At 42.1% G+C, this 25980-nt stretch overlaps 1 protein-coding gene across 4 annotated transcripts in view; it reads left to right on the top strand.

Annotated features, from left to right (window-relative positions):
• The window catches only part of ZNF710 (zinc finger protein 710), an 81322-nt gene extending 55607 nt beyond the window's left edge, over positions 1–25715 (top strand). For all 4 annotated transcript variants that reach the window (XM_073653216.1, XM_073653217.1, XM_073653215.1 and 1 more), the window contains 4 exons: positions 13751–15235; positions 19450–19641; positions 20868–21042; positions 24425–25715. In XM_073653216.1, the coding sequence (XP_073509317.1) occupies positions 13769–15235; positions 19450–19641; positions 20868–21042; positions 24425–24594 (2004 nt within the window). In that variant the 5' untranslated portion in view covers positions 13751–13768 and the 3' untranslated portion in view covers positions 24595–25715. The remainder of the gene's footprint in view (positions 1–13750; positions 15236–19449; positions 19642–20867; positions 21043–24424) is intronic.
• The last annotated feature ends 265 nt before the right edge of the window (positions 25716–25980 follow it).

Raw genomic sequence — 25980 nt, 5'->3', positions numbered from 1 at the left:
TAAAAAAAAATGTATGGAAAAATCTAACCAACATCTTTCCTTCCATCTTGTGTTTCTTTTGTCTCTAGTGCTTTCCTCTATCTCTTCCTCTCTCTTCTCTCCCACCTTCCCCTCCTCTCTTTTCTTTTCTCTTCTTTTCCTGTCCTCCCTCCTGATGTGATAGTGTCCCTAGTTTCTGCAGCTGTCTCCTCCTCTGTCTGACTTTTTTTTCTTTGTCTGGCTCTTACACCCTCTTCCTATTTAACCCTTCCTTTCCTCTTACCTTGTGTGACATGCCTTGTGGTTTGCAGATAAGGTCACCATTGGACAATTATTTACTACCCCACTGTATCCATTGTGACCCAGCATGCCGGGACTTTCTACTGTGATCACTTCTTCATGTTCCCACTCCAGAAGTGTTTAATGTGTACCTGTTGCCATCACTTAGTAATATGCACACTTTATCGGACACCTTCATTGTTAGCTTATCAAATTAGTTTTCATGACAAAATAAACAATTATTTGCCAGTGGCATTTCTGGGGTGAATGAGTGTCATTTTATGCTTTAAAGGGAATGTGTCACCCCCTGGGCGATATCAGACCTCTACTATGGGCATACAGGGTATAGAAAAGTAAATCTATACTTACCTGTATGGCCCATAGCAGAGGTCTGATTGCAGAGAAATCTGGTTTTATAAAGTCTGTTTTCCAGATGCTTGGTGTCCGGGGGACACCAAGTAAACCCCTTCTATCTGCTTACTATTCCCCTAAATCGCCACCTCTGTACTAAATTACCATATTCCCCCCTCCCCTGCACGTCACAGGGCCCTTGCCTTGGGTACCCATGTCATGGGTTCACCAATTGTCTTTTTTTTTTTGCACCACTTTTGGTAGGTACTAGCTACAGCATACTGGGAATACCCAATGACTATACATTTTGGAAATGCTCTGAGCTAGGCGGCAATTTGGCCCTTGTCAAAGTCACTCAGATCCTAAGGATTGACCATTTTTCCTGCTTTCAACATATCAACTTAAAGAACAGACTGTTCACTTGCTGCTTAATATATCTGACTATTTGACAGGTGCCATTGTCATAATAAGAATATTCTCCTGACATGATAATGATGATAATCAATTTTATTCAGTTCTTCTGTCAAGACACGGGTGTCTCGTGACCCTTATCTGAGTCACAGTGGTGGCTTTCTCCATTTAAATCAATGCTACTTGAGGTTTTCTTAACTTACTATTTTGGGAATAACCATTTAATTATCGATAGAGGAAAACTTACTGATCACTTGGGGGCCGACCACCGTGCTCGGTTTTCTCTTTCAGTCCCATAGATAATGAATGGAGTGAACATACGTACCTCCGCTCCATCCAAGACGAGACTATGCGGAGCCCTGTTCTTGGGTTTCATGGCTCCGTTCCCCTGTACGTATAACTGGAATACTTTTATACATGATTGTGCTTTTAGGCTATGTGCCCACGATGCGTTTTTTAAGCGTTTCCGCAGCGGCAATTCCACTGCAGAAACGCTTAAAAAACGCTTGGTAGAAGGTCTGCAATGTTCCCCAATGATAATCTGCATGTGCCGTGCACATGCTGCGGAAATTTCCGCTGCAGGTTATCATTGCGGAAAAAAACACAGCACTACCAATTATTTTGCGGAACCGCTTCGTTTTCGCCGCCATTGACTTGCATTAGAACGCTTGGATTCCGCATCACTGGATCTGTACATGTGGATTACATGTGTTTCAATGTGTGGATGGTACCCGGGTGTGGAGGACAGGAGACTCTCCTCCGGACCCGGGTACCATAGAACCTGTAAAAAAAAGAATAAAATAAATACTATACTTACCTTCTGATGGCCCCCGGTGTCTTTGTCCTGGCTTGCCGGCAGATCACGGTGGACTCAAGGACCTGTCATGACGTCATTTAGTCATGTGACGGGTCACGCGACCTCTGACGTCGGCAGGTCCCTTCAGTGTACCGCGAGCTGCCGGGAAGCCAGGACGCATCGAATAAAGACTCTGGGGGCCATCAGAAGGTGAGTATAGATTTATTTTTTATTTTTTAACATTCTTTCGGTCACACTATATAAATCCATGTCGGTTGCATGGATTTATATAGTGTGACCAAGTTGTCAAGCACTTTCCAAGTGATGCTAAAATGGCTTGGAAAGCGCTTGTCAACCCGCATGCAGAAATGCATGTGAAGAACGCTTCACATCCGCTTGTCCCTGGCAGGAAAAACACATGTACAATCCGCATGTACAATCCGCATGTACAATCCGCATGTACATATGGTCACCCAGACCAGTGAGGACTTGACAATTGTATGTGGATCACAATGGATCTAAATCTGTAAATTCCAATTTTTTTCGCCTAGTGACTAATGGCACAGCGCCTAGGGAGTGCCTGGTTTCTCAGCCATGCTTCTGATCATATTTCTCCTATCTTACCTTCTATAGTAGAACCAGTGGCTGTCCTTGTACTAGGCCATATGTAGTAGGTGACATGTACACGTCACCGGTACTTGCACCCAGCTCAAGTTGCATGACAGATCTGTAAACCGATTCTACTTTTATTGAGTCTTGGGATCAGCCATCTTCTCTCAGTGGTGCACTTTACAAAGTTAAATGTTAACCACTTACTTATCCTCACCGCTGTGTCAAAACATATTCATTGTGATGAATAATGTATAGGATTTATTTTATTTCTAGTGTATAATGTACATATATGTAACTGGAAGACAAAATGTTCTCTTTTATTTATTATAATCTTATTACATATTTACCTATAATTATATTTCTGTTTGTCTAAATATTCACACCCCAGTACCGTGGACCAGAGCCAGCAGCCCTCCTGACACACCGAATGACAGTGGAGGATCCAGCATATTCTCGCCTATGCTTAGCAAAGAATGTAACAAAAACTATTTTTTAGGACTCCCTGGTAATTACAAAAATAGTTTACCTTGATTGTTTGGTACAATAATAGGTTATTAGTGATGAGCGAGTGTACTCGTTTAACCCCTTCGTGACCGAAGCATTTTCCGTTTTTGCGTTTCATTTTTTGCTCTCCTTGTTCCCAGAGCCATAACTTTTTTATTTTTCGGTCAATATGTCAAATTGGGCAAAAATTGTACTTTTGAACGACATCACTGGTTTTACCATATTGTGTACTGGAAAACAGGAAAAAAAATCCAAGGGAAGTGAAATTGCAAAAAAACTGCATTTCCACAGTTGTTTTTTTTTTTTTCTTACCACATTCACTGAATGCTAAAACTGACCTGCCTTTATTCTCCAGGTCATTCATTATGAGTTTGCAGATACCAAACATGTATAGGTTATTTTTTATTAAAGTGGTGAAACAAAAATCCTAAGTTTGCTTAAAAAAAAAAATTGCGCCATTTTCCAAGACCTGTAGCGTCTCCATTTTTCGTGATCTGGGGCCGGGTGTGTTATTTTTTGCATGCCGAGCTGACGTTTTTATTGATACCACATTGGGTTAGGTAGGATGTTTTGATCGCTCATTATTGCATTTTATTGCAATGTTGCGGCAACCAAAAAAACGTAATTCTGGCGTTTAGAATTTATTTCTCGTTACGCCATTTACCGATCGGGTTAATTCTTTCTTTATATTGATAGATCGGGTGATTCTGAACGCGGCGATACCAAATATGTGTATGTGTTTTTTTTTATTACTGTTTTATTTTGGGGCGAAAGGGGGATGATTTAAACTTTTATATTTTTTTATATTTCTAAAAACATTTTTTTTACACTTTTTGCATCCTTCAATAGTTTCCATAGGAGACTAGAAGCTGCAGTTGTCTGATCCCCTCTGCTACATAGAGGCAATGAACAGATCACCTGTGTGTAGCAGAAGCTATGAGCGCCGACCACTAGGTGGCGCTCATAGCAATCTGGCAGTGACAACCACAGGAGTCTCCTGCAGACCCTGCGTTGTCATGTCAACCCATCTGTGACCCGCGATCATGTGACGGGGTCACCGATGGGCGTGGCCAATGACGTGCTTCCCGGAAGCGCGAGTTAAATGCCGCTGTCAGAGATTGACAACAGCATTTAACTAGTTAACAGCCGCGGGTGGATCGCGATTCCACCCGCTGCTGTTGCGGGCACATGTCAGCTGTATAGCTCAGCTGACACATGCCCGGAAAGGTGCGGGCTCAGCGCTGGAGCCTGCACAAAACAGGGGGATCTGACGTTGGCGTACTATTATGCTGCACATCAGAAAGGGGTTAACCCTTTCACCGAGCACGCTCTGGTGCTTTCCGAATATGTTCGGCGTGCTCATATATTGTTTGAGTCCCTGCATGATTTATGGCTGTTAGACAGCCTCAACACATGTGAGGATTCCCTAACAAACAGGCAATCACTGCATGTGTTGAGGCTGTCTAACAACCATAAATCATGCAGACGCCGGGGATTCGAACTTAATATAAGAGCACGCCGAAGATACTCGGAAAGCACCCAAGCGTGCTCGGCGAAAGGGTTAAACGAGCACACTCGCTCATCACTAATTCAGATCAATATCCTGTAACATTACAGCTCTAGTATGATGCTGTATAATAAGAGTGAGAGACAACTGGCATCTATGGCAGAATAAATGGAACCTTGAAGTTTTTTTCACCTAAATTGGACTCGCTCTTTCTTAAACTGGCTGACATGTGTCTTGAAACTAGTGGTCCATGAATATAAACTAAGCATCTGCTTTTTTTCTTTGGATGGGTCTGATATAGCAGCTCTGTTTCATTTACTTAAGTCACGGTCGTTTCAACACTTTGCATAAATCAATAGTGCAAGTGAATATAATAAATTATATAATATATCTTATTTGACAAAATATGTTTCTCCACTTATAAGCCACTTCTCACCTTGCATCCTGAACTCCTCATTCTCTGTGCAATATAACTCAAATTCGTCTTGCTCGAGATAATACCCTCTAAATGAGCGAGGCGGTTATAGAGCCTATTAAAGTCTATAGAGGGGTACAAGTGAGACACAGGCAGAGCAAAGCTGGATTCACTGCAACACTGCTCAGTACTGCTGTATAACCTCCTCCATACTGCCACTTGTTTCTGTGTGCTGCATAGAGAAAGAAGAGAGGGAATCCCTCCGGCCATTGAGCCTCCAGAGAGGAAAAATGGGTGAAATGTGCAGGATCTGAACTGTGAGGTGACCCCTAGTTGCTCAGCTTGTGAGGTGGTTTTTAAAGTGGTATAAATGGAAGTTTTTGTTTTTCTTTGACTGCAGCAATCTCTGGTTTAGTAACATAATATTTAAATTTTAACATTATACAAAGTCCAGGAGACAAATAAGAGTAAATTTAGCAATACTTTTAATTTTAGTAGGGAAATTATGCATGATTTTAGTATGTTTTTTATGCGCTTTTGGTGCTTTTTTATGCTAACTCATTTTTATCTCATTGGGAAAAGTTGCAGTAAAACATTGAAAGAATTACATGCTGTGGTTTTAAAAACCTCATCATAGTTAAAAAAAAAAACCACAAGGAAAAAAAACGCACCGATTTCAGAAATCTCATTCATTTTCCTGTTGCTGTAAAACACTGCATTTCTTTTGTACAATAAAAGGCCCAGAAAAAAATACATTAAAAAAACACTTATACAGTTCTTCTTCATTAAATTAAATGAGGATGTGGTGCAAAAAGCAGACATATTCCACGGAAAGGAACGATACTGTTTCTGAAAGCACAATGAATCCTTTATTTCTAGCCCAGAAAACGCCTTTCAGGTTTCAGCAAATAAAGCTTATTCATTGTCATATAAAACATTAAGCAGTTCACTGTCCGTATTGGTTACTTATGGTGTCACAATCTTTGCGTGTCATAACTATAATGGAATCTTGATTGAATCTGCCCTGGTGCCTTGATGCTCACGCAGGTATACAGCTAGTTACAAGTCAGTGTATTAAAGCTCTCTGCTAAATCTCAGCACACAGATTAATGCAAAGTACAAAGTATCTATGATCTTCATTTTCCTGTAAACAGAATTATAGAAATGATTGTCACCTTCCCACTCATGTTGCCTGCAGCCCAGAGCAGACAGACGCAGGAAGGAGTAAAGGTGAATATGGTTACAAGAGGAGGGGTTACCTGGCCTCTACCATTAGTCATAAGTCCATCATGACCGCCTAGTCATTAGAGCAAACATTTTCAAAGAAAATATAACAATTTTGCAACTAGCGTCAGTGCTTCTCATATGAGGGACCTCATTAGTATTGGCACCAATCTAATATCTTACTGACATCTAAAGCCTATTACTGGACCCTTGGAATTAACAGTTATCCAGGGATAATGTCTGGAACGCTGTGTCTTTTCCTTACAGATCCCTTTTCCATTACACCAGCCGCCTTCTTTTGGAGTCCAATAGGTTGTGCAGTGTTTTCTTACAATTAAAGCAGCTGTTAATATTTGTGTCCTGACTCATTGAAAATGAATATGTGCTAGAATTACTATGCGGAGAACTATGTATTTACCCATCTGTCATGTTCTTTGGGAAAGATCAAAAGCCATGCTCTTCTTCTGCTCTTCCTGTCCTGTAGATATTTGCTCTGCTTTAATTTTTCCTGTCCTTTAGATAGGTGCTCTACTGCAGTTCTTCTGGTCCTGTAGATAGGGACTCTACTGCAGTTATTCTAGTCCTGTAGATAGGGGCTCTACTGTAGTTCTTCCAGGTCTGCAGATCTCTACAACTGTTCTTCTTGGCCAGTAGATAGGTGCTCTACTTTAGTTGTTCCTCGTCTGTAGATAGGTCCTCTACTGCAGTTCTTCTAGTCCTGTAGATAGGTCTTCTACTGCAGTTCTTCCAGTCCTGTAGATAGGTCCTCTACTGCAGTTCTTCCAGTCCTGTAGATAGGTCCTCTACTGCAGTTCTTCCAGTCCTGTAGATAGGTCCTCTACTGCAGTTCTTCCAGTCCTGTAGATAGGTCCTCTACTGCAGTTCTTCCAGTCCTGTAGATAGGTCCTCTACTGCAGTTCTTCCAGTCCTGTAGATAGGTCCTCTACTGCAGTTCTTCCAGTCCTGTAGATAGGTCTTCTACTGCAGTTCTTCCAGTCCTGTAGATAGGTCCTCTACTGCAGTTCTTCCAGTCCTGTAGATAGGTCCTCTACTGCAGTTCTTCCAGTCCTGTAGATAGGTCCTCTACTGCAGTTCTTCCAGTCCTGTAGATAGGTCCTCTACTGCAGTTCTTCCAGTCCTGTAGATAGGTCCTCTACTGCAGTTCTTCCAGTCCTGTAGATAGGTCCTCTACTGCAGTTCTTCCAGTCCTGTAGATAGGTCCTCTACTGCAGTTCTTCCAGTCCTGTAGATAGGTCCTCTACTGCAGTTCTTCCAGTCCTGTAGATAGGTCTTCTACTGCAGTTCTTCCAGTCCCGTAGATAGGTCCTCTACTGCAGTTCTTCCAGTCCTGTAGATAGGTGCTCTACTGCAGTTCTTCCAGTCCTAAGATAGGTCCTCTACTGCAGTTCTTCCAGTCCTGTAGATAGGGACTCTACTGCCGTTCTTCTAGTCCTATAGATAGGGGCTCAACTGTAGTTCTTCCAAGTCTGCAGATCTCTACAACTGTTCTTCTTGGCCTGTAGATAGGTGCTCTACTTTAGTTGTTCCTCGTCTGTAGATAGATCCTCTACTGCAGTTCTTTCAGTCCTGTAGATAGGTCCTCTACTGCAGTTCTTCCAGTCCTGTAGATAGGGACTCTACTGCAGTTCTTCTAGTCCTATAGATAGGGGCTCTACTGTAGTTCTTCCTGGTCTGTAGATTTCTACAACAGTTCTTCTTGGCCTGTAGATAGGTGCTGTACTTTAGTTCTTCCTGGTCTGTAGATAGATCCTCTACTGCAGTTCTTCCAGTCCTGTAGATAGAGGCTCTACTGTAGTTCTTCCTGGTCTGCAGATCTCTACAACAGTTCTTTTTGGCCTGTAGATATGTGCTCTACTTTAGTTGTTCCTCGTCTGTAGATAGGTCCTCTACTGCAGTTCTTCTAGTCCTGTAGATAGGTCCTCTACTGCAGTTCTTCCAGTCCTGTAGATAGGTCCTCCACTACAGTTCTTCCAGTCCTGTAGATAGGTCCTCTACTGCAGTTCTTCCAGTCCTGTAGATAGGTCTCCTACTGCAGTTCTTCCAGTCCTGTAGATAGGTCCTCTACTGCAGTTCTTCCAGTCCTGTAGATGGGTCCTCTACTGCAGTTCTTCCAGTCCTGTAGATAGGTCCTCCACTACAGTTCTTCCAGTCCTGTAGATAGGTCCTCTACTGCAGTTCTTCCAGTCCTGTAGATAGGTCTCCTACTGCAGTTCTTCCAGTCCTGTAGATAGGTCCTCTACTGCAGTTCTTCCAGTCCTGTAGATAGGTCCTCTACTGCAGTTCTTCCAGTCCTGTAGATAGGTCCTCTACTGCAGTTCTTCCAGTCCTGTAGATAGGTCCTCTACTGCAGTTCTTCCAGTCCTGTAGATAGGTCCTCTACTGCAGTTCTTCCAGTCCTGTAGATAGGTCCTCTACTGCAGTTCTTCTAGTCCTGTAGATAGGTCCTCTACTGCAGTTCTTCCAATCCTGTAGATAGGGACTCTACTGCCTTTCTTCTAGTCCTATAGATAGGGGCTCAACTGTAGTTCTTCCAGGTCTGCAGATCTCTACAACTGTTCTTCTTGGCCTGTAGATAGGTGCTCTACTTTAGTTGTTCTTCGTCTGTAGATAGGTCCTCTACTGCAGTTCTTTCATTCCTGTAGATAGGTCCTCTACTGCAGTTCTTCCAGTCCTGTAGATAGGGGCTCTACTGTAGTTCTTCCTGGTCTGTATATTTCTACAACAGTTCTTCTTGGCCTGTAGATAGGTAGTTTAGTTCTTCCTGGTCTGTAGATAGGTCCTCTACTGCAGTTCTTCCAGTCCTGTAGATAGGTCCTCTACTGCAGTTCTTCCAGTCCTGTAGATAGGTCCTCTACTGCAGTTCTTCCAGTCCTGTAGATAGGTCCTCTACTGCAGTTCTTCCAGTCCTGTAGATAGGTCCTCTACTGCAGTTCTTCTAGTCCTGCAGATAGGTCCTCTACTGCAGTTCTTCCAGTCCTGTAGATAGGGACTCTACTGCAGTTCTTCCAGTCCTGTAGATAGGGGCTCTACTGTAGTTCTTCCTGGTCTGTAGATTTCTACAACAGTTCTTCTTGGCCTGTAGATAGGTAGTTTAGTTCTTCCTGGTCTGTAGATAGGTCCTCTACTGCAGTTCTTCCAGTCCTGTAGATAGGTCCTCTACTGCAGTTCTTCCAGTCCTGTAGATGGGTCCTCTACTGCAGTTCTTCCAGTCCTGTAGATAGGTCCTCTACTGCAGTTCTTCCAGTCCTGTAGATAGGTCCTCTACTGCAGTTCTTCCAGTCCTGTAGATAGGTCCTCTACTGCAGTTCTTCTAGTCCTGTAGATAGGTCCTCTACTGCAGTTCTTCCAATCCTGTAGATAGGGACTCTACTGCCGTTCTTCTAGTCCTATAGATAGGGGCTCAACTGTAGTTCTTCCAGGTCTGCAGATCTCTACAACTGTTCTTCTGGGCCTGTAGATAGGTGCTCTACTTTAGTTGTTCTTTGTCTGTAGATAGGTCCTCTACTGCAGTTCTTTCATTCCTGTAAATAGGTCCTCTACTGCAGTTCTTCCAGTCCTGTAGATAGGGGCTCTACTGTAGTTCTTCCTGGTCTGTATATTTCTACAACAGTTCTTCTTGGCCTGTAGATAGGTAGTTTAGTTCTTCCTGGTCTGTAGATAGGTCCTCTACTGCAGTTCTTCCAGTCCTGTAGATAGGTCCTCTACTGCAGTTCTTCCAGTCCTGTAGATAGGTCCTCTACTGCAGTTCTTCCAGTCCTGTAGATAGGTCCTCTACTGCAGTTCTTCTAGTCCTGTAGATAGGTCCTCTACTGCAGTTCTTCCAGTCCTGTAGATAGGGACTCTACTGCAGTTCTTCCAGTCCTGTAGATAGGGGCTCTACTGTAGTTCTTCCTGGTCTGTAGATTTCTACAACAGTTCTTCTTGGCCTGTAGATAGGTAGTTTAGTTCTTCCTGGTCTGTAGATAGGTCCTCTACTGCAGTTCTTCCAGTCCTGTAGATAGGTCCTCTACTGCAGTTCTTCCAGTCCTGTAGATAGGTCCTCTACTGCAGTTCTTCCAGTCCTGTAGATGGGTCCTCTACTGCAGTTCTTCCAGTCCTGTAGATAGGTCCTCTACTGCAGTTCTTCCAGTCCTGTAGATAGGTCCTCTACTGCAGTTCTTCCAGTCCTGTAGATAGGTCCTCTACTGCAGTTCTTCCAGTCCTGTAGATAGGTCCTCTACTGCAGTTCTTCTAGTCCTGTAGATAGGGACTCTACTGCAGTTCTTCCAGTCCTGTAGATAGGGGCTCTACTGTAGTTCTTCCTGGTCTGTAGATTTCTACAACAGTTCTTCTTGGCCTGTAGATAGGTAGTTTAGTTCTTCCTGGTCTGTAGATAGGTCCTCTACTGCAGTTCTTCCAGTCCTGTAGATAGGTCCTCTACTGCAGTTCTTCCAGTCCTGTAGATGGGTCCTCTACTGCAGTTCTTCCAGTCCTGTAGATAGGTCCTCTACTGCAGTTCTTCCAGTCCTGTAGATAGGTCCTCTACTGCAGTTCTTCCAGTCCTGTAGATAGGTCCTCTACTGCAGTTCTTCTAGTCCTGTAGATAGGTCCTCTACTGCAGTTCTTCCAATCCTGTAGATAGGGACTCTACTGCCGTTCTTCTAGTCCTATAGATAGGGGCTCAACTGTAGTTCTTCCAGGTCTGCAGATCTCTACAACTGTTCTTCTGGGCCTGTAGATAGGTGCTCTACTTTAGTTGTTCTTTGTCTGTAGATAGGTCCTCTACTGCAGTTCTTTCATTCCTGTAAATAGGTCCTCTACTGCAGTTCTTCCAGTCCTGTAGATAGGGGCTCTACTGTAGTTCTTCCTGGTCTGTATATTTCTACAACAGTTCTTCTTGGCCTGTAGATAGGTAGTTTAGTTCTTCCTGGTCTGTAGATAGGTCCTCTACTGCAGTTCTTCCAGTCCTGTAGATAGGTCCTCTACTGCAGTTCTTCCAGTCCTGTAGATAGGTCCTCTACTGCAGTTCTTCCAGTCCTGTAGATAGGTCCTCTACTGCAGTTCTTCTAGTCCTGTAGATAGGTCCTCTACTGCAGTTCTTCCAGTCCTGTAGATAGGGACTCTACTGCAGTTCTTCCAGTCCTGTAGATAGGGGCTCTACTGTAGTTCTTCCTGGTCTGTAGATTTCTACAACAGTTCTTCTTGGCCTGTAGATAGGTAGTTTAGTTCTTCCTGGTCTGTAGATAGGTCCTCTACTGCAGTTCTTCCAGTCCTGTAGATAGGTCCTCTACTGCAGTTCTTCCAGTCCTGTAGATAGGTCCTCTACTGCAGTTCTTCCAGTCCTGTAGATGGGTCCTCTACTGCAGTTCTTCCAGTCCTGTAGATAGGTCCTCTACTGCAGTTCTTCCAGTCCTGTAGATAGGTCCTCTACTGCAGTTCTTCCAGTCCTGTAGATAGGTCCTCTACTGCAGTTCTTCCAGTCCTGTAGATAGGTCCTCTACTGCAGTTCTTCTAGTCCTGTAGATAGGTCCTCTACTGCAGTTCTTCCAATCCTGTAGATAGGGACTCTACTGCCGTTCTTCTAGTCCTATAGATAGGGGCTCAACTGTAGTTCTTCCAGGTCTGCAGATCTCTACAACTGTTCTTCTGGGCCTGTAGATAGGTGCTCTACTTTAGTTGTTCTTTGTCTGTAGATAGGTCCTCTACTGCAGTTCTTTCATTCCTGTAAATAGGTCCTCTACTGCAGTTCTTCCAGTCCTGTAGATAGGGGCTCTACTGTAGTTCTTCCTGGTCTGTATATTTCTACAACAGTTCTTCTTGGCCTGTAGATAGGTAGTTTAGTTCTTCCTGGTCTGTAGATAGGTCCTCTACTGCAGTTCTTCCAGTCCTGTAGATAGGTCCTCTACTGCAGTTCTTCCAGTCCTGTAGATAGGTCCTCTACTGCAGTTCTTCTAGTCCTGTAGATAGGTCCTCTACTGCAGTTCTTCCAGTCCTGTAGATAGGGACTCTACTGCAGTTCTTCCAGTCCTGTAGATAGGGGCTCTACTGTAGTTCTTCCTGGTCTGTAGATTTCTACAACAGTTCTTCTTGGCCTGTAGATAGGTAGTTTAGTTCTTCCTGGTCTGTAGATAGGTCCTCTACTGCAGTTCTTCCAGTCCTGTAGATGGGTCCTCTACTGCAGTTCTTCCAGTCCTGTAGATAGGTCCTCTACTGCAGTTCTTCCAGTCCTGTAGATGGGTCCTCTACTGCAGTTCTTCCAGTCCTGTAGATGGGTCCTCTACTGCAGTTCTTCCAGTCCTGTAGATAGGTCCTCTACTGCAGTTCTTCCAGTCCTGTAGATAGGTCCTCTACTGCAGTTCTTCCAGTCCTGTAGATAGGTCCTCTACTGCAGTTCTTCTAGTCCTGTAGATAGGTCCTCTACTGCAGTTCTTCCAATCCTGTAGATAGGGACTCTACTGCCGTTCTTCTAGTCCTATAGATAGGGGCTCAACTGTAGTTCTTCCAGGTCTGCAGATCTCTACAACTGTTCTTCTGGGCCTGTAGATAGGTGCTCTACTTTAGTTGTTCTTTGTCTGTAGATAGGTCCTCTACTGCAGTTCTTTCATTCCTGTAAATAGGTCCTCTACTGCAGTTCTTCCAGTCCTGTAGATAGGGGCTCTACTGTAGTTCTTCCTGGTCTGTATATTTCTACAACAGTTCTTCTTGGCCTGTAGATAGGTAGTTTAGTTCTTCCTGGTCTGTAGATAGGTCCTCTACTGCAGTTCTTCCAGTCCTGTAGATAGGTCCTCTACTGCAGTTCTTCCAGTCCTGTAGATAGGTCCTCTACTGCAGTTCTTCCAGTCCTGTAGATAGGTCCTCTACTGCAGTTCTTCCAGTCCTGTAGATAGGTCCTCTACTGCAGTTCTTCTAGTCCTGTAGATAGGTCCTCTACTGCAGTTCTTCCAGTCCTGTAGATAGGGACTCTACTGCAGTTCTTCCAGTCCTGTAGATAGGGGCTCTACTGTAGTTCTTCCTGGTCTGTAGATTTCTACAACAGTTCTTCTTGGCCTGTAGATAGGTAGTTTAGTTCTTCCTGGTCTGTAGATAGGTCCTCTACTGCAGTTCTTCCAGTCCTGTAGATAGAGGCTCTACTGTAGTTCTTCCTGGTCTGCAGATCTCTACAACAGTTCTTTTTGGCCTGTAGATAGGTGCTCTATTTTAGTTCTTCCTCGTCTGTAGATAGGTCCTCTACTGCAGTTCTTTCATTCCTGTAGATAGGTCCTCTACTGCAGTTCTTCCAGTCCTGTAGATAGGTCCTCTACTGCAGTTCTTCCAGTCCTGTAGATAGGTCCTCTACTGCAGTTCTTCCAGTACTGTAGATAGGTCCTCTACTGCAGTTCTTCCAGTCCTGTAGATAGGTCATCTACTGCAGTTCTTCCTGTTCTGTAAATAGCTACATTGCATTTAGTGTTCTTGACATATAATGTGTGTAACAGGTATAGATATCCTTTGTAGTCACTCTTGGCTAATAGTAGTCTGATGAAAAGAACAATATTGTTGACCAATTGTTATCATACTGGAGAATGAGCCCTATTACAGTTTGCAGATATAGGTCAAAATGTGAATGACTGATAATAAAGATGGTAATTTTCATGAGATAGTGTTTTCTTTACATTCTGCTCTTTCTCCACAGGGAGGGCATGCCATTCTGATGGTATGTAATATGGACCGGTTCACTGACTTTGGCACACAGACGGATGCCGTGGTGGTATTGTCTATAGCACAGGCTGCTGTTTTGGGCCTGGTATCAGATAATGAGCTTTTTGGAGCCACAATCAGCCCAAGTGGCATTTTCCCTGCCTCCAGGAGTGACCTCTCAGATCATGGACCTATTGAGGCTGAGCAGCCAGAAGGTGACAACTATCTAAACACTGGGGCAAAGGTTGCATCTGAACCACTAGAAGATGAGGCTTTGGATTCAGAAAAGCATCCGAAACGGAAAAAACGTCTTCCAGTTAGAGTGATTCCAAAAATAAAATGTGAAAAACCTGAAGACGAGATAGATGCTGCAGAAATCTGCCAGGTCACAATAGGAGCCAATAGTGAAGAAGGTGAAAATGAAGAAATGGCTTCACAAGATACTCAGGAGCAGCCTAGTGATGACACTGTGCAAAACCCTTCTATGAAAATGATTGACCTCAGTACGTTCCATAGAAAGCCAAAGAGGTTTCGTCACTTTAGAGAAAGATCCCGCCATGATGTGGGCACTGAATATCGACGCGTATTACAGCACCCCGTGCAGAATTCCTACCCTCTTCCACCTATGCCAATGATCCCTGGAAACTCCAGCTTGGACAGTATGAAAAGGCAGTGTAATTTTGGGCCTAACTTAATGCAACCTAGTGACGCCAGAAGTCCAATAGTTGGATCACCCAAGACAGAGGAGAACGTGCAAAGCTTTATTTGGCCGGAACCCAATGAACATGAAACGGAAACAGCTGATACTATTGAACGCAACAAAAAGGCTCAGTTGGATAGACTGGATATAAATGTACAGATTGATGATTCTTACCTGGTGGAGGCTGGTGATCGTCAGAAACGGTGGCAGTGCCGGATGTGTGAGAAGTCTTATACCTCAAAATACAACCTGGTCACGCATATCCTGGGACACAGCGGTATCAAACCCCATTCATGCCCACACTGCAACAAGCTCTTCAAACAGCCAAGTCATTTACAAACTCATCTCCTCACACACCAAGGGACACGGCCACACAAGTGTGAGGTGTGCAACAAAGCTTTTACACAGACCAGCCACCTGAAGAGACACATGTTGCTCCACACGGATATCAAACCCTACAGCTGTCGCTTTTGTGGCCGGGGCTTTGCCTACCCCAGCGAACTCAAAGCTCATGAAGTAAAGCATGAAAATGGCAGATGCCATGTCTGTGTTGAATGTGGATTGGACTTTGCTACATTAACACAGTTAAAACGTCACATCTCCTCTCACCAAGGACCCACAATGTACCAGTGTATGGAGTGCAACAAGTCCTTCCACTATCGCAGTCAGCTCCAGAACCATATGCTGAAGCATCAGAACGTGCGGCCATTTGTCTGTAAGGAGTGTGGCATGGAGTTCAGCCAAATCCATCATCTCAAGCAGCATTCGCTTACACACAAGGTATTGTATTCACACTGCCATAATACTAAATATTGAAATGTATATATTTACCAGTTTTTATTGTGTTTCAGGCATCCTCACATAAGTTATACCTACGCTCACTCCTCAACATTGAAATTGCAACACCAAGTTGTAGAATTATGGAAACCACGGGATGCATAGAAATGTTAATGATATGCAAATGATTAAAAATGGAAGCAAATTTTTCAAAATATCTTGATCTATTCAAAATCATATATGAGCGCCACATGTTGAAGTACGCGCACTTACACATCTTGGCTGATATCAATAAGGTTATTAATGGCTGTCTGAGGAATGTTCTGCCACACTGAATGCTTTTGGAAAAATCATCAAGATCCACTACTGGCAACCAATGACAGCCTAGATTTGCTCGATGGGAGATAATTCCGGAGATGCTGCAGAATTAGGTGGCATGTTTAAGCTACACAGGCTGTTCACAGAAGCACTAGCAACATGCGGTATGGTGTTGTGTTGAAAAACGGCTCATGGTACACATTCATGTTCCCTTGTGAAGGCCCATATGGTCTTCAGATCAATTTCCAGCTATCATTACATCCAAAACAAAATCAGGACTCATTGCTGAAAAGGATGTGCCTCCTTTCCAGCCACTATTGCTGTCTTGCTCTGTACCATGAAAGCTTTTAGCAGTGGTAGCATGAGATCAGTAGAACACCTATAGCTGGATGTCTGGCTCATATCCCAATGTCACGCAAATACCTTTTGATGCTTTGTGCAAACACTGTTTGATGTCTTAGGCTTAGTATATAACCCCTTTAGTCTTCATTCCAGTTACACTAACAGCTTTTTCATTACAATGATTTGGTCATGAAACCAGTGCTACGGCCATTTTTCCAAAGTGTCCCAGGAGCCGTTTTTCCACATGACAATGCCAGGCCGTATGCTCGTGCTACTGTGAGCAGCTTGCATGGCATCAATGTGCTATCCTGGCCTTCAGCATCTCCGGTCTTGTCTGCCATCAAGCACATCTGGAACATCATTGGTCGGCAATTGCAAAGGGAGCTGCCAGCAGTGGATTTTGATGATTTGCAAACTGCATATAGTGTAGCAGAACTGTTTAGAAAATGTTGTTTCCTTTTTTTCACCTATCATTAACATGCATATCGATCCTGTGATTTCCATAATTGCTCTTTTCCTTCTTGGTATTACACTCGGCAATATTGAAATTGCATGTTAATACAAGAACCAACAGCAGCAAACCAGAAGCTTGTGTATTTCTTATATTTGACGTATAGTGCATTGCTAAATTTGTCTTAAGGGGAACACCCATGGAATCTGAAATAAACATACACTGTGTGCAGAATTATTAGGCAAATGAGTATTTTGATCACTTTGATACTTTTTATACATGTTGTCCTACTCCAAGCTGCATAGGCTTGAGAGCCAACTACCAATTAAGTAGGTCTGGTGATGTGCATCTCTGTAATGAGGAGGGGTGTTGACTAATGACATTAACACTCTATATAAGGTGTGCTTAATTATTATCAACTTCCTTTCCTTTTGCAAAATGGGTAAGAAGAGAGATTTGACGGGCTCTGGAAAGTCCAAAATTGTGAGATGTCTTGCAGAGGGATGCAGCAGTCTTGAAATTTGCAAACTTTTGAAGCGTGATCACCGAACAATCAAGCGTTTCATGGCAAATAGCCAACAGGGTCGCAAGAAGCGTGTTGGCCAAAAAAGGCGCAAAATAACTGCCCATGAATTGAGGAAAATCCAGCGTGAAGCTGCCAAGATGTCATTCGCCACCAGTTTTGCCATATTTCAGAGCTGCAATGTTACTGGAGTATCAAAAAGCACAAGGTGTGCGATACTCAGGGACATGGCCAAGGTAAGGAAGGCTGAAAAACGACCACCTTTGAACAAGAAACATAAGATAAAACGTCAAGAATGGGCCAAGAAATATCTTAAGACTGATTTTTCAAAGGTTTTATGGACTGATGAAATGAGAGTGACTCTTGATGGGCCAGATGGATGGGCCAGAGGCTGGATCAGTAAAGGGCAGAGAAATCCACTCCGACTCAGACGCCAACAAGGTGGAGGTGGGGTACTGGTATGGGCTGGTATCATCAAAGATGAACTTGTGGGACCTTTTCTGGTTAAGGATGGAGTGAAGCTCAACTCCCAGACCTACTGCCAGTTTCTGGAAGACAACTTCTTCAAGCAGAGGTACAGGAAGAAGTCGGTATTGTTCAAGAAAAACATGATTTTCATGCAGGACAATGCTCCATCACATCCAACCAACTACTCCACAGCATGGCTGGCCAGTAAAGGTCTAAAAGAAGAAAAAATAATGACATGGCGCCCTTGTTCACCTGATCTGAACCCCATAGAGAACCTGTGGTTCATCATAAAATGTAAGATCTACAGGAAGGGAAAACAGTACACCTCTCGGAACAGTGTCTGGGAGGCTGTGGTGGCTGCTGCACGCAATGTTGATCGAAAACAGATCAAGCAACTGACAGAATCTATGGATGGAAGGCTGTTGAGTGTCATCATAAAGAAAGGTGGCTATATTGATCATTAATTTTTTTGGTTTTGGTTTTTGCATGTCAGAAATGTTTATTTCTAAATTTTGTGCACTGATATTGGTTTACCTGGTGAAAATAAACAAGTGAGATGGGATTATATTTGTTTTTTATTAAGTTGCCTAATAATTCTGCACAGTAATAGTTACCTGTACAAACAGATATCCTCCTAAGATAGCCAAATCTAAAAAAAAAAAACCACTCCAACTTCCAAAAATATTAAGCTTGGATATTTATGAGTCTTTTGGGTTGATTGAGAACATAGTTGTTGATCAATAATAAAAATAATCCTCTAAAATACAACTTGCCTAATAATTCTGCACACAGTGTAGATCCATTAGCCAATTGCACAGCATGTCTTATATGATATTCTGTAAATATTTAGGAACTGTCTGGTATCCCTCTTAGCCCATGTTTATAGAACATTGGTTTGTATGTTAGATATTTGGCTAGCAACAGAGCTCTTATGTCTATTTTCCTAGGAAATGGCTCCGGTTTTTGTTCTCTTTAGTGGTTCAGTTTTCCTTCTCTCTTGTTGTCTGGCTCTCTCTAGTGTCCAGTAGAGGAAACACATAATAAGTATCTACGGTACTTCTAGGACCCCTATGATTTAGTAGATATTGGGAATATCTGCAATAACTGGGCTTGTAACATTGGGGCAAGTGAAGGAGCGGTTCCAGCGTCAGGTCCCCTGGGAGGCAGCCAGGCTACTCCAATAGGGTGGGACACAGAACAAACCTATGTAATCTTTAGGCTTAGCCTTGCACCCTTGTATCTTGCTTCTTTTAACCTGTATTTTGGGATTTCTTGCAATAATTTTGTAAAACAACTAATTTATAGGGTGCTGAGTTTTGCTTCTTTGACTGGCGCAGTGTAAGATGAATGTCCAGGGTTCAGTGGAGGTGTGCTTTATTGTCATTCTCACCCCTCTTTATGTTACGGTGGTCCACAAAGCAGAGTTGTAGGCTGCTGGACCCAGACTAGAGAGTAGTATTAACTCCTATTATATTTGTAGACCTGATTAAGAAGAAGGAAAGCAATTAATATATAAGTGCGTGTATGGGATAGTTTTTGCACTTATTTATCCTGTAGGTCCTTTATTTTGTGGGTCATGTATAGAAATGTACCAGTTAAATTGTGGCCGTGTTGTTGGCATGTACAAAGGTATAGAATTACAGATTTCCTGTTTAGCTTATGTTTTGGGACATGTTGGAAGATGTCTTTACGGATTTGTGATCTTGAATTCCAGAAGAAAGAGCCACAAATTTTTGCAATCTGTAATGCTTCAGAAGGAACAGAGCTATCTAAGCAGCATGGATGGGTGTGGGTACATCACCTTCTCCTACTAATTGGGAATTGTTATGGTTCCTAACTCCCAATGATAAATTTATATATATGACTGTGATGTGATGTAGTAACCCAGACAGCAGCAGGACTTTGTATAGATGATGATCCTTCTATCTAGATTCACCACGAACAGTGTTGGTTATTGACCACGACCCAAATGCTTTACTTAGTCATTGATGCCAAAATACACCCTCTACTACCATTGTATGAGACTGGCATGTGTTACAGCATTTCTTCATGTCATTTATTCATTGTGACCATGAATCGATGTCATTCATAATCTGTATTTTCTATTTATTCCAGGGAGTAAAGGAGTTTAAATGTGAGGTATGTGGGCGGGAATTCACTCTGCATGCCAACATGAAGCGCCACATGCTGATACATGCCAGTGTTCGCCCATTCCAGTGCCATATCTGCTTTAAGACCTTTGTACAGAAGCAAACGCTGAAGACCCATATGATAGTGCACTCCCCTGTGAAGCCGTTCAAATGCAAGGTACAAGCCAGGCTGAGCAGTGGCCCATTGTAAACCACTATCTTTTTACTGGCCAATGATGGCACAGTTTACTGTTTCAATGACAAGGGAATATGCCTAATCACTTTTACAATATTGCTTTGATCCTATGTAGAGTTTTCTCTTTCAGAGCCGATCAGAAGCCTTAAATGGGAACTGTACTTTCAACAAACTTCATGTAATACAATAGTACATGTGAATATAAGAAACTTTGTTATATATCTTAACAGATAAATCCTCTTTCTCCATGTATGAGCCACTTCTTCCCCCTGCCTTCTGAACTCACCTTCTATTAAAAAAAAAAAAAAGTTCAAATCTGTCTTGCTCAAGATAAGATGGACTGCTAGCACAGTGTGATATCGGGATACACTGCCTATGTAACTCTAGGGAGTGGTGAGGTGGAGAGAGGAGCAGAGTAAGAGGGCAGTGAACTGGTCCTACAGATTTTAGCCAGCTTACTGCAGTGCAGGATTCACAGCTACACTGCTCAGTACTGCATTATACTTGCCTTCATGCCTCTGCTGCTTCCGTCTGTGTGCTACCAAAGGAAAATACAGTAATCCCTCTTTGCATGTGTATAGGAGACTGCATGACAGATGGACATAAAAGTCATAAAATGTCCAGAAATTGTGTCATTTCTCTTCTAGACAAATTAAAGCTTATTATGAAAATGCATTTGAAAGTACAATTCCCCTTTAAAGTGTTTGTCTTCTGTTTGTAGAATATCCCAGAATGTGGAAAAAGGCTTTTTCATAGGTTCCCCTCGAAAATAAAAAATGCACTCGTGGCCTAAAGGCTGCATTTTCAGAGCTATCACAGTGGTCAGCAGTAGTAAGATATTAGAGGAAGAAAACAACAATTGTTCTTTTTGATACATGTTCCATGTAATGTACTTTGTCCTGTGATGGGGAATGTCTGCTCTGGGTCAAGATTTACCCAATTAGGTCCTCTAATTAGGACTAAAGACTGCAGGCAGCATACTTGTACAAATATCTCACTGAAGGCCCCCCATCTCCAAACATCTGATGGAGTAAGAAAAAAGAAGAGACCTGGGCTGTGTATGAAGTGTATGGCTTCACCGTTTCCTCAGGATGTTCAGATTCATAGTAATGCGTATCATTTTGCTAACAGTTACATAGAACAGTCCATAGTACATCTTTCCAGGACCTGTATTATATAGATAATTTATTTCTATTCTTTGTTTCTAGGTGTGCGGAAAATCTTTCAACCGAATGTATAATTTGCTGGGTCACATGCATCTTCATGCAGGATACAAACCCTTTAAATGCCCATATTGTTCTAGCAAGTTCAACTTGAAAGGCAACCTCAGTCGTCACATGAAGGTTAAACATGGGGTGATGGACATCAGTTTGGAAAACCAAGGTTAGAATCCACATCTTGTAAAACTAATAGTCACTCAGAAACCAATACAAAAGTCAACTCCACCAACACAAAAATGCCACTGGAAGCATAACTTTTCACATTAAAGTTATCACAGTTATTCAACTGAGAGAAGCAGAAGATAATGCAGCAGTACGTGATATGCAAATCGCATCTAAGCGGTGAAGTGATGAGCACCGGGATGCGGTAAGAGTGGAATCCTAACAGTGAGAACATTGCACACTGTAAGGATTCCTGACAAATTATAAAATTGTTCTAGCTAATCTCTTAAAAGAAAAGGTGACCTCCATCTTGTGTATGCAAACTTATAGATACCTTTCCCAGTATATTCCACTGAAAGCCACAATTTATGGAGAGCCTTAGCACCATTGCTGTGAAATCTCATTGGTGTATTTACACCTGTCTTTTTTGTATTTGTTATATGAAGTGGTACATACTTAAAGAGAAAAAGAAGATAAACTACACAGGAGTACTTTTTCAATACAGTGGCATGTAAAAGTTTGGGCACCCCTTGGTCAAAATTACTGTTATTGTGAAAAGTTAAGCTAGTTGAAGATGAAATGATCTCTAAAAGGCCTAAAGTTAAAGATGACACATTTCCTTTGTATTTTAGGCAAAAGAAATTAATATTGCCATTTTTTACATTTTAAAAACTACAAAAAAAGAAATGGGCCAAAAGTTTGGGCACCCTTGGAGATTTGTGTGCTCAGATAACTTTGAGCATATAAAGAGAAATAGTGAGGCACCAGTCACAATGTGCAGCCTTCAAATGTCGAGCACTAGTCGCTGCACTCTACATATGAAAGAGTGTTAGCCTAAAAACCACACAGACAGGGCACTAGCCGTGTGCATGCGAGCCAGGTGGTGCAAATTCCATATATAGTAAAACCTGAGCCGTCAAAGCTGTAGAAATGCAACAGATAATGCACTCACCAACAGTGTTGCTTGATAATAGTCCTGTTTATTCGGGATTACACATGCAGAGTGGTGGTGCAGGTTCTGGGCTAGTGGACCCGTTGAAGCGCAGGACCAGCGCGAAACGGCCATTGTCCTCTCACCCCAGAACCTGCACCACCACTCTGCATGTGTAATCCCGAATAAACAGGACTATTATCAAGCAACACTGTTGGTGAGTGCATTATCTGTTGCATTTCTACAGCTTTAACCGCTCAGATAACTTTGACCAAGGTTTCAGAACTTAATTAGCCTCTTAGGGTTATGGCTTGTTCACTATCATCGTTAGGAAAGGCCAAGTGATGCAAAGCTCCCAGCTTTATAAACACCCAGCCTCCTGTAACCTTGTGCCAAAAAACAGCTGTCATGGGTTCTTCTAAGCAGCTGCCTAGCACTCTGAAAGTGAAAATGTTGGGAGGCCCACAAAGCAGGAGAAGGCTATAAGAAGATAGCAAAACTTTTTCTAGTTGCCCTGTCCTCAGTTAGAAGGAACAGTAGAGGTCAAGACAAGACCTGGAAGAATAAGCAAAATTTCAGTGAGAGCTACTCATAGGATTGCTAAAGAGGCAAATCTGCTTTTGCGCTTGACTGCAAAAGACCTTCAGAAAGATTTAGCAGATTCTGGAGTTGTGGTACATTGTTCTACTGTTCAGAGACACCTGCACACATATGGCCTTCAAGGAAAAGTCATCAGAAGAAAATATCTCCTACGTCTTCACCATAAAATTCATCTTCAGAAGTATGCAAAAGAACATCTAAAAAAGTCTGCTGCATTTTGGAAAAAAGTCCTGTGGACTGATAAGTTTAAAATAGAACTCTTTGGCCACAATGATCAAAGGTATGTGTGGAGAAAAAAGGACACAGAATTTCAGGAAAAGAACACCTCTCCAACCATTAATCATGGGGGTGGATGAATCATGCTTTGGGGTTGTGTTGCAGCCAATGGCACGGGAAACATTTCACGGGTAGAGGGAAGAATGGATTCAATGAAATTTCAACAAATTCTTGATGCAAACATAACACCATCTGTAAAAAAGCTGAAGTTGAAAAGAGGATGGCTTCTACAAATGGATAATGATCCTAAACACACTTCAAAATCCACAATAGACGACCTCAAAAGGCGCAAGCTGAAGGTTTTACAATGGTCCTCACAGTCCCCTGATCTGAACATCATTGAAAATCTGTGGCTAGACCTCAAAATAGCAGTGCATGCAAGACGACTTAGGAATCTCACAGAACTGGCTGGCTACAAAAAGCGTTTACAAGCTGTGATACTTTCAAAAGGGGGTGCTACTAGGTACTAACCATGCAGGGTGCCCAAATGTTTGCATCAACCCATTTTCCTTTTTTTAATTGTTAACATGTAAAAGATGAATATATATACATATATATATATAATTTTTTTTTTGCCTAAAATACAAAGAAAATGTGTCATCTTCAACCTTAGGTCTTTTAGAGATCATTACATTTTCAACTTGCTTAATAGTTCACAATAACAGTAATTTTGACCAGGGGTGCCCAAACTTACATGCGACTGTAGGTGAACGAGCTGTTGATGTAGTTGATCACACTATGCAGTAACTTGATGCAGTTGTGTAGTCTTTACGCAAAGTTAGTGTGGCCACTTTTTATCCACTGATGCACCTCTCTGGTTCTCCCGTAGCTCCCCGATTGGGGGGAAAATCAGGGTTTTACACAAGAAAAAATAATTTTCTGAGATTCTCCAAATCAAGGAATCTTGGTACTGCCGGTTGTCCCTTCATTCATACTCGATCATATAACATCAGCTCTCACATGTGATGGTGATACCAAAATTGGGGTAATTATTGTAATTAAAGGGGTTTTCTGGTTTCAGAAAAACCCTGTCCCCCAGCTGCAGTTTGTTTTTTAAAAACAAACTGTGCTTTACTCGCTGTCCTTAGGTCTGGCACTGAGTCTTTGCTGTGTCTATAATCATTGAAAGCACTGACCTTCTGTCAACAGCGCTGTAGCCAATCAGTAACTAAGTGTCTCTGAGCTGCTCTTACCATCTACTCAGACAGAGCCGCAGTAAGGGCAGTGATGGAGACTTAGAACTGGACCCGAGGAGAGTGAGTAAAGAACTGTTTTTTTTTTTTTTTTTTTTAAATAAACTGCACCTGGGTACCAAGTTTTCCAAAACCGGAAAATCTCTTTAATTAATATGTGTAAAATATACAAACCACTTAAATCCTATTGAGGGTGCCCTGTGATCAAGCTTCTTATTCTATGAGGTATCAAAACTCTCTGATGATGATATAGCAGCAAGTCAGTCATCTTATTATCCCAGTACAATAATAAACCTGAAGCTGACATGTTACTGTGAGCAGCAGTCCAGTTGACATGCCTGATATCCATAATTTCTTAGCTAATCATTACTGTTCTTGTACAGACCCAATAATGGACCTTCCTGACCAAGAAGCCAATGATATGGACAGCCAGCAGGAAATGGAGGACTTTGAGGAGAACTCATACAACTATGGAGAAGTGGAGAATTCATCAGAAGACCAGTCAATGTCTGAGCAAACTATGAAAGATATGGTCTATTACAATGTCTTATAGTAGTGAGACAACAGTCCGGGCCTGACTTCAGTTTTACTTCTTGGATCCGTTCACAGTTGATAATTTTTGCTCTAGTCTTTCACAAATGAACATATATTTTTCAGCTATGGCCTAACCATGGAGAATCATTGTATATAGATTTCTCTAGGTCTGGCCCAGAAGAGAGGATATAATGCCAGAAGGCATATTTTTCACTTGTTCATAAGAAGATGGCTATTGAACATTATAGAAGGTCTTTTTATGGACCATGCACAGACTGTATTTTTGATTTTGTAGCTTGACCACTGGTGTTATAAGACGTTTGCTTTTGTCAGGTATATTTTATGTTCCCATGTTTTGTTTCAAAAATGGAGCATCCATCATCTGAAATGAAACCGCCCCAGAAAACAAGGGATGATGTTCATGTAGACCTCTAACTTTTATTTATGCCCATTAATCGATTGTCTTACACTGAGGGGCTTCATGAAAACAGGACACTATATGTAATTAGTAATCCTGGATTCTAGCAGACCCTTGTTTTAGAATGTCTCAAAAGTAGGGCTAAGACCATACAAAGATTGCTTTGTTGTCCAGAAGCACGGTGGTCCTATCAAAGCAGTCCACTACTTTCCATCCTTCGAGGAGCTGATTGTATTCATATTCACACTTGATATTTTTACAGTGAAAGGGAATAGAGGGAGACCTTGGTAATAAATTGAGTTGCTGCAACGCAAGTTGCCTTTCTACCTCTCCTGCTCTCCACCTCTCTTCCTACAAAGAGACTAACCGCTACTGATCTGTATATTACACTGTACTATTTTTTTGGCTACAGCATGGAACTCTATAAACTATTTAACTGTCTTACAATCCGCCTGACATTACATTAATAAGGAACTGTGAGAAATCCTTGCCAGTTTCTTGTATGTCAATTATAAACCACTTCTTAGGTAGTTCAATGTTTTCTCTGTCATTTTAGACCGGCTTTCAGGGGGCCCACCGGTGATTCTAATTATAACGGCCTCATTTAATAGAACTTATTTTTTGAAATTTGCATATTTTATATTCTAAATTATCAATCTGCAGTATAATTATTTCTTGATGTTCTAGACATATGAGGAAAAAATAAAGTCACTTTTACTACATTTTCCTGGTGTCAATTTTATATTCAGCGTCTAGTTTTTGGCTCAGGAAGAGGTTTGTCTGCTTTCGTCAATGTAAATCTGACAAATAAATGCAAATATTTTAGTGATAAAAAGGATATTCTTTATTGTAGATTAGAAAATCTCATAAGACCAATGTTCTTTGTCATTACTATTAAGATTGCACCACATAGATGACTTGCAAGGGGCTTTTTATTCCAATCTACCACATTGCTTTGTTGCTTGCTGGGAAGGCCTATATTTCACT

The sequence above is a fragment of the Phyllobates terribilis genome, unplaced genomic scaffold (genome assembly GCF_046119375.1).
Source record: "Phyllobates terribilis strain yellow unplaced genomic scaffold, ASM4611937v1 Scaffold_11__3_contigs__length_659146591, whole genome shotgun sequence".
NCBI lineage: Eukaryota > Metazoa > Chordata > Amphibia > Anura > Dendrobatidae > Phyllobates > Phyllobates terribilis.
Note: the sequence above shows the minus strand (reverse complement) of the source record. Positions and strands in the feature narration are given on the sequence as shown.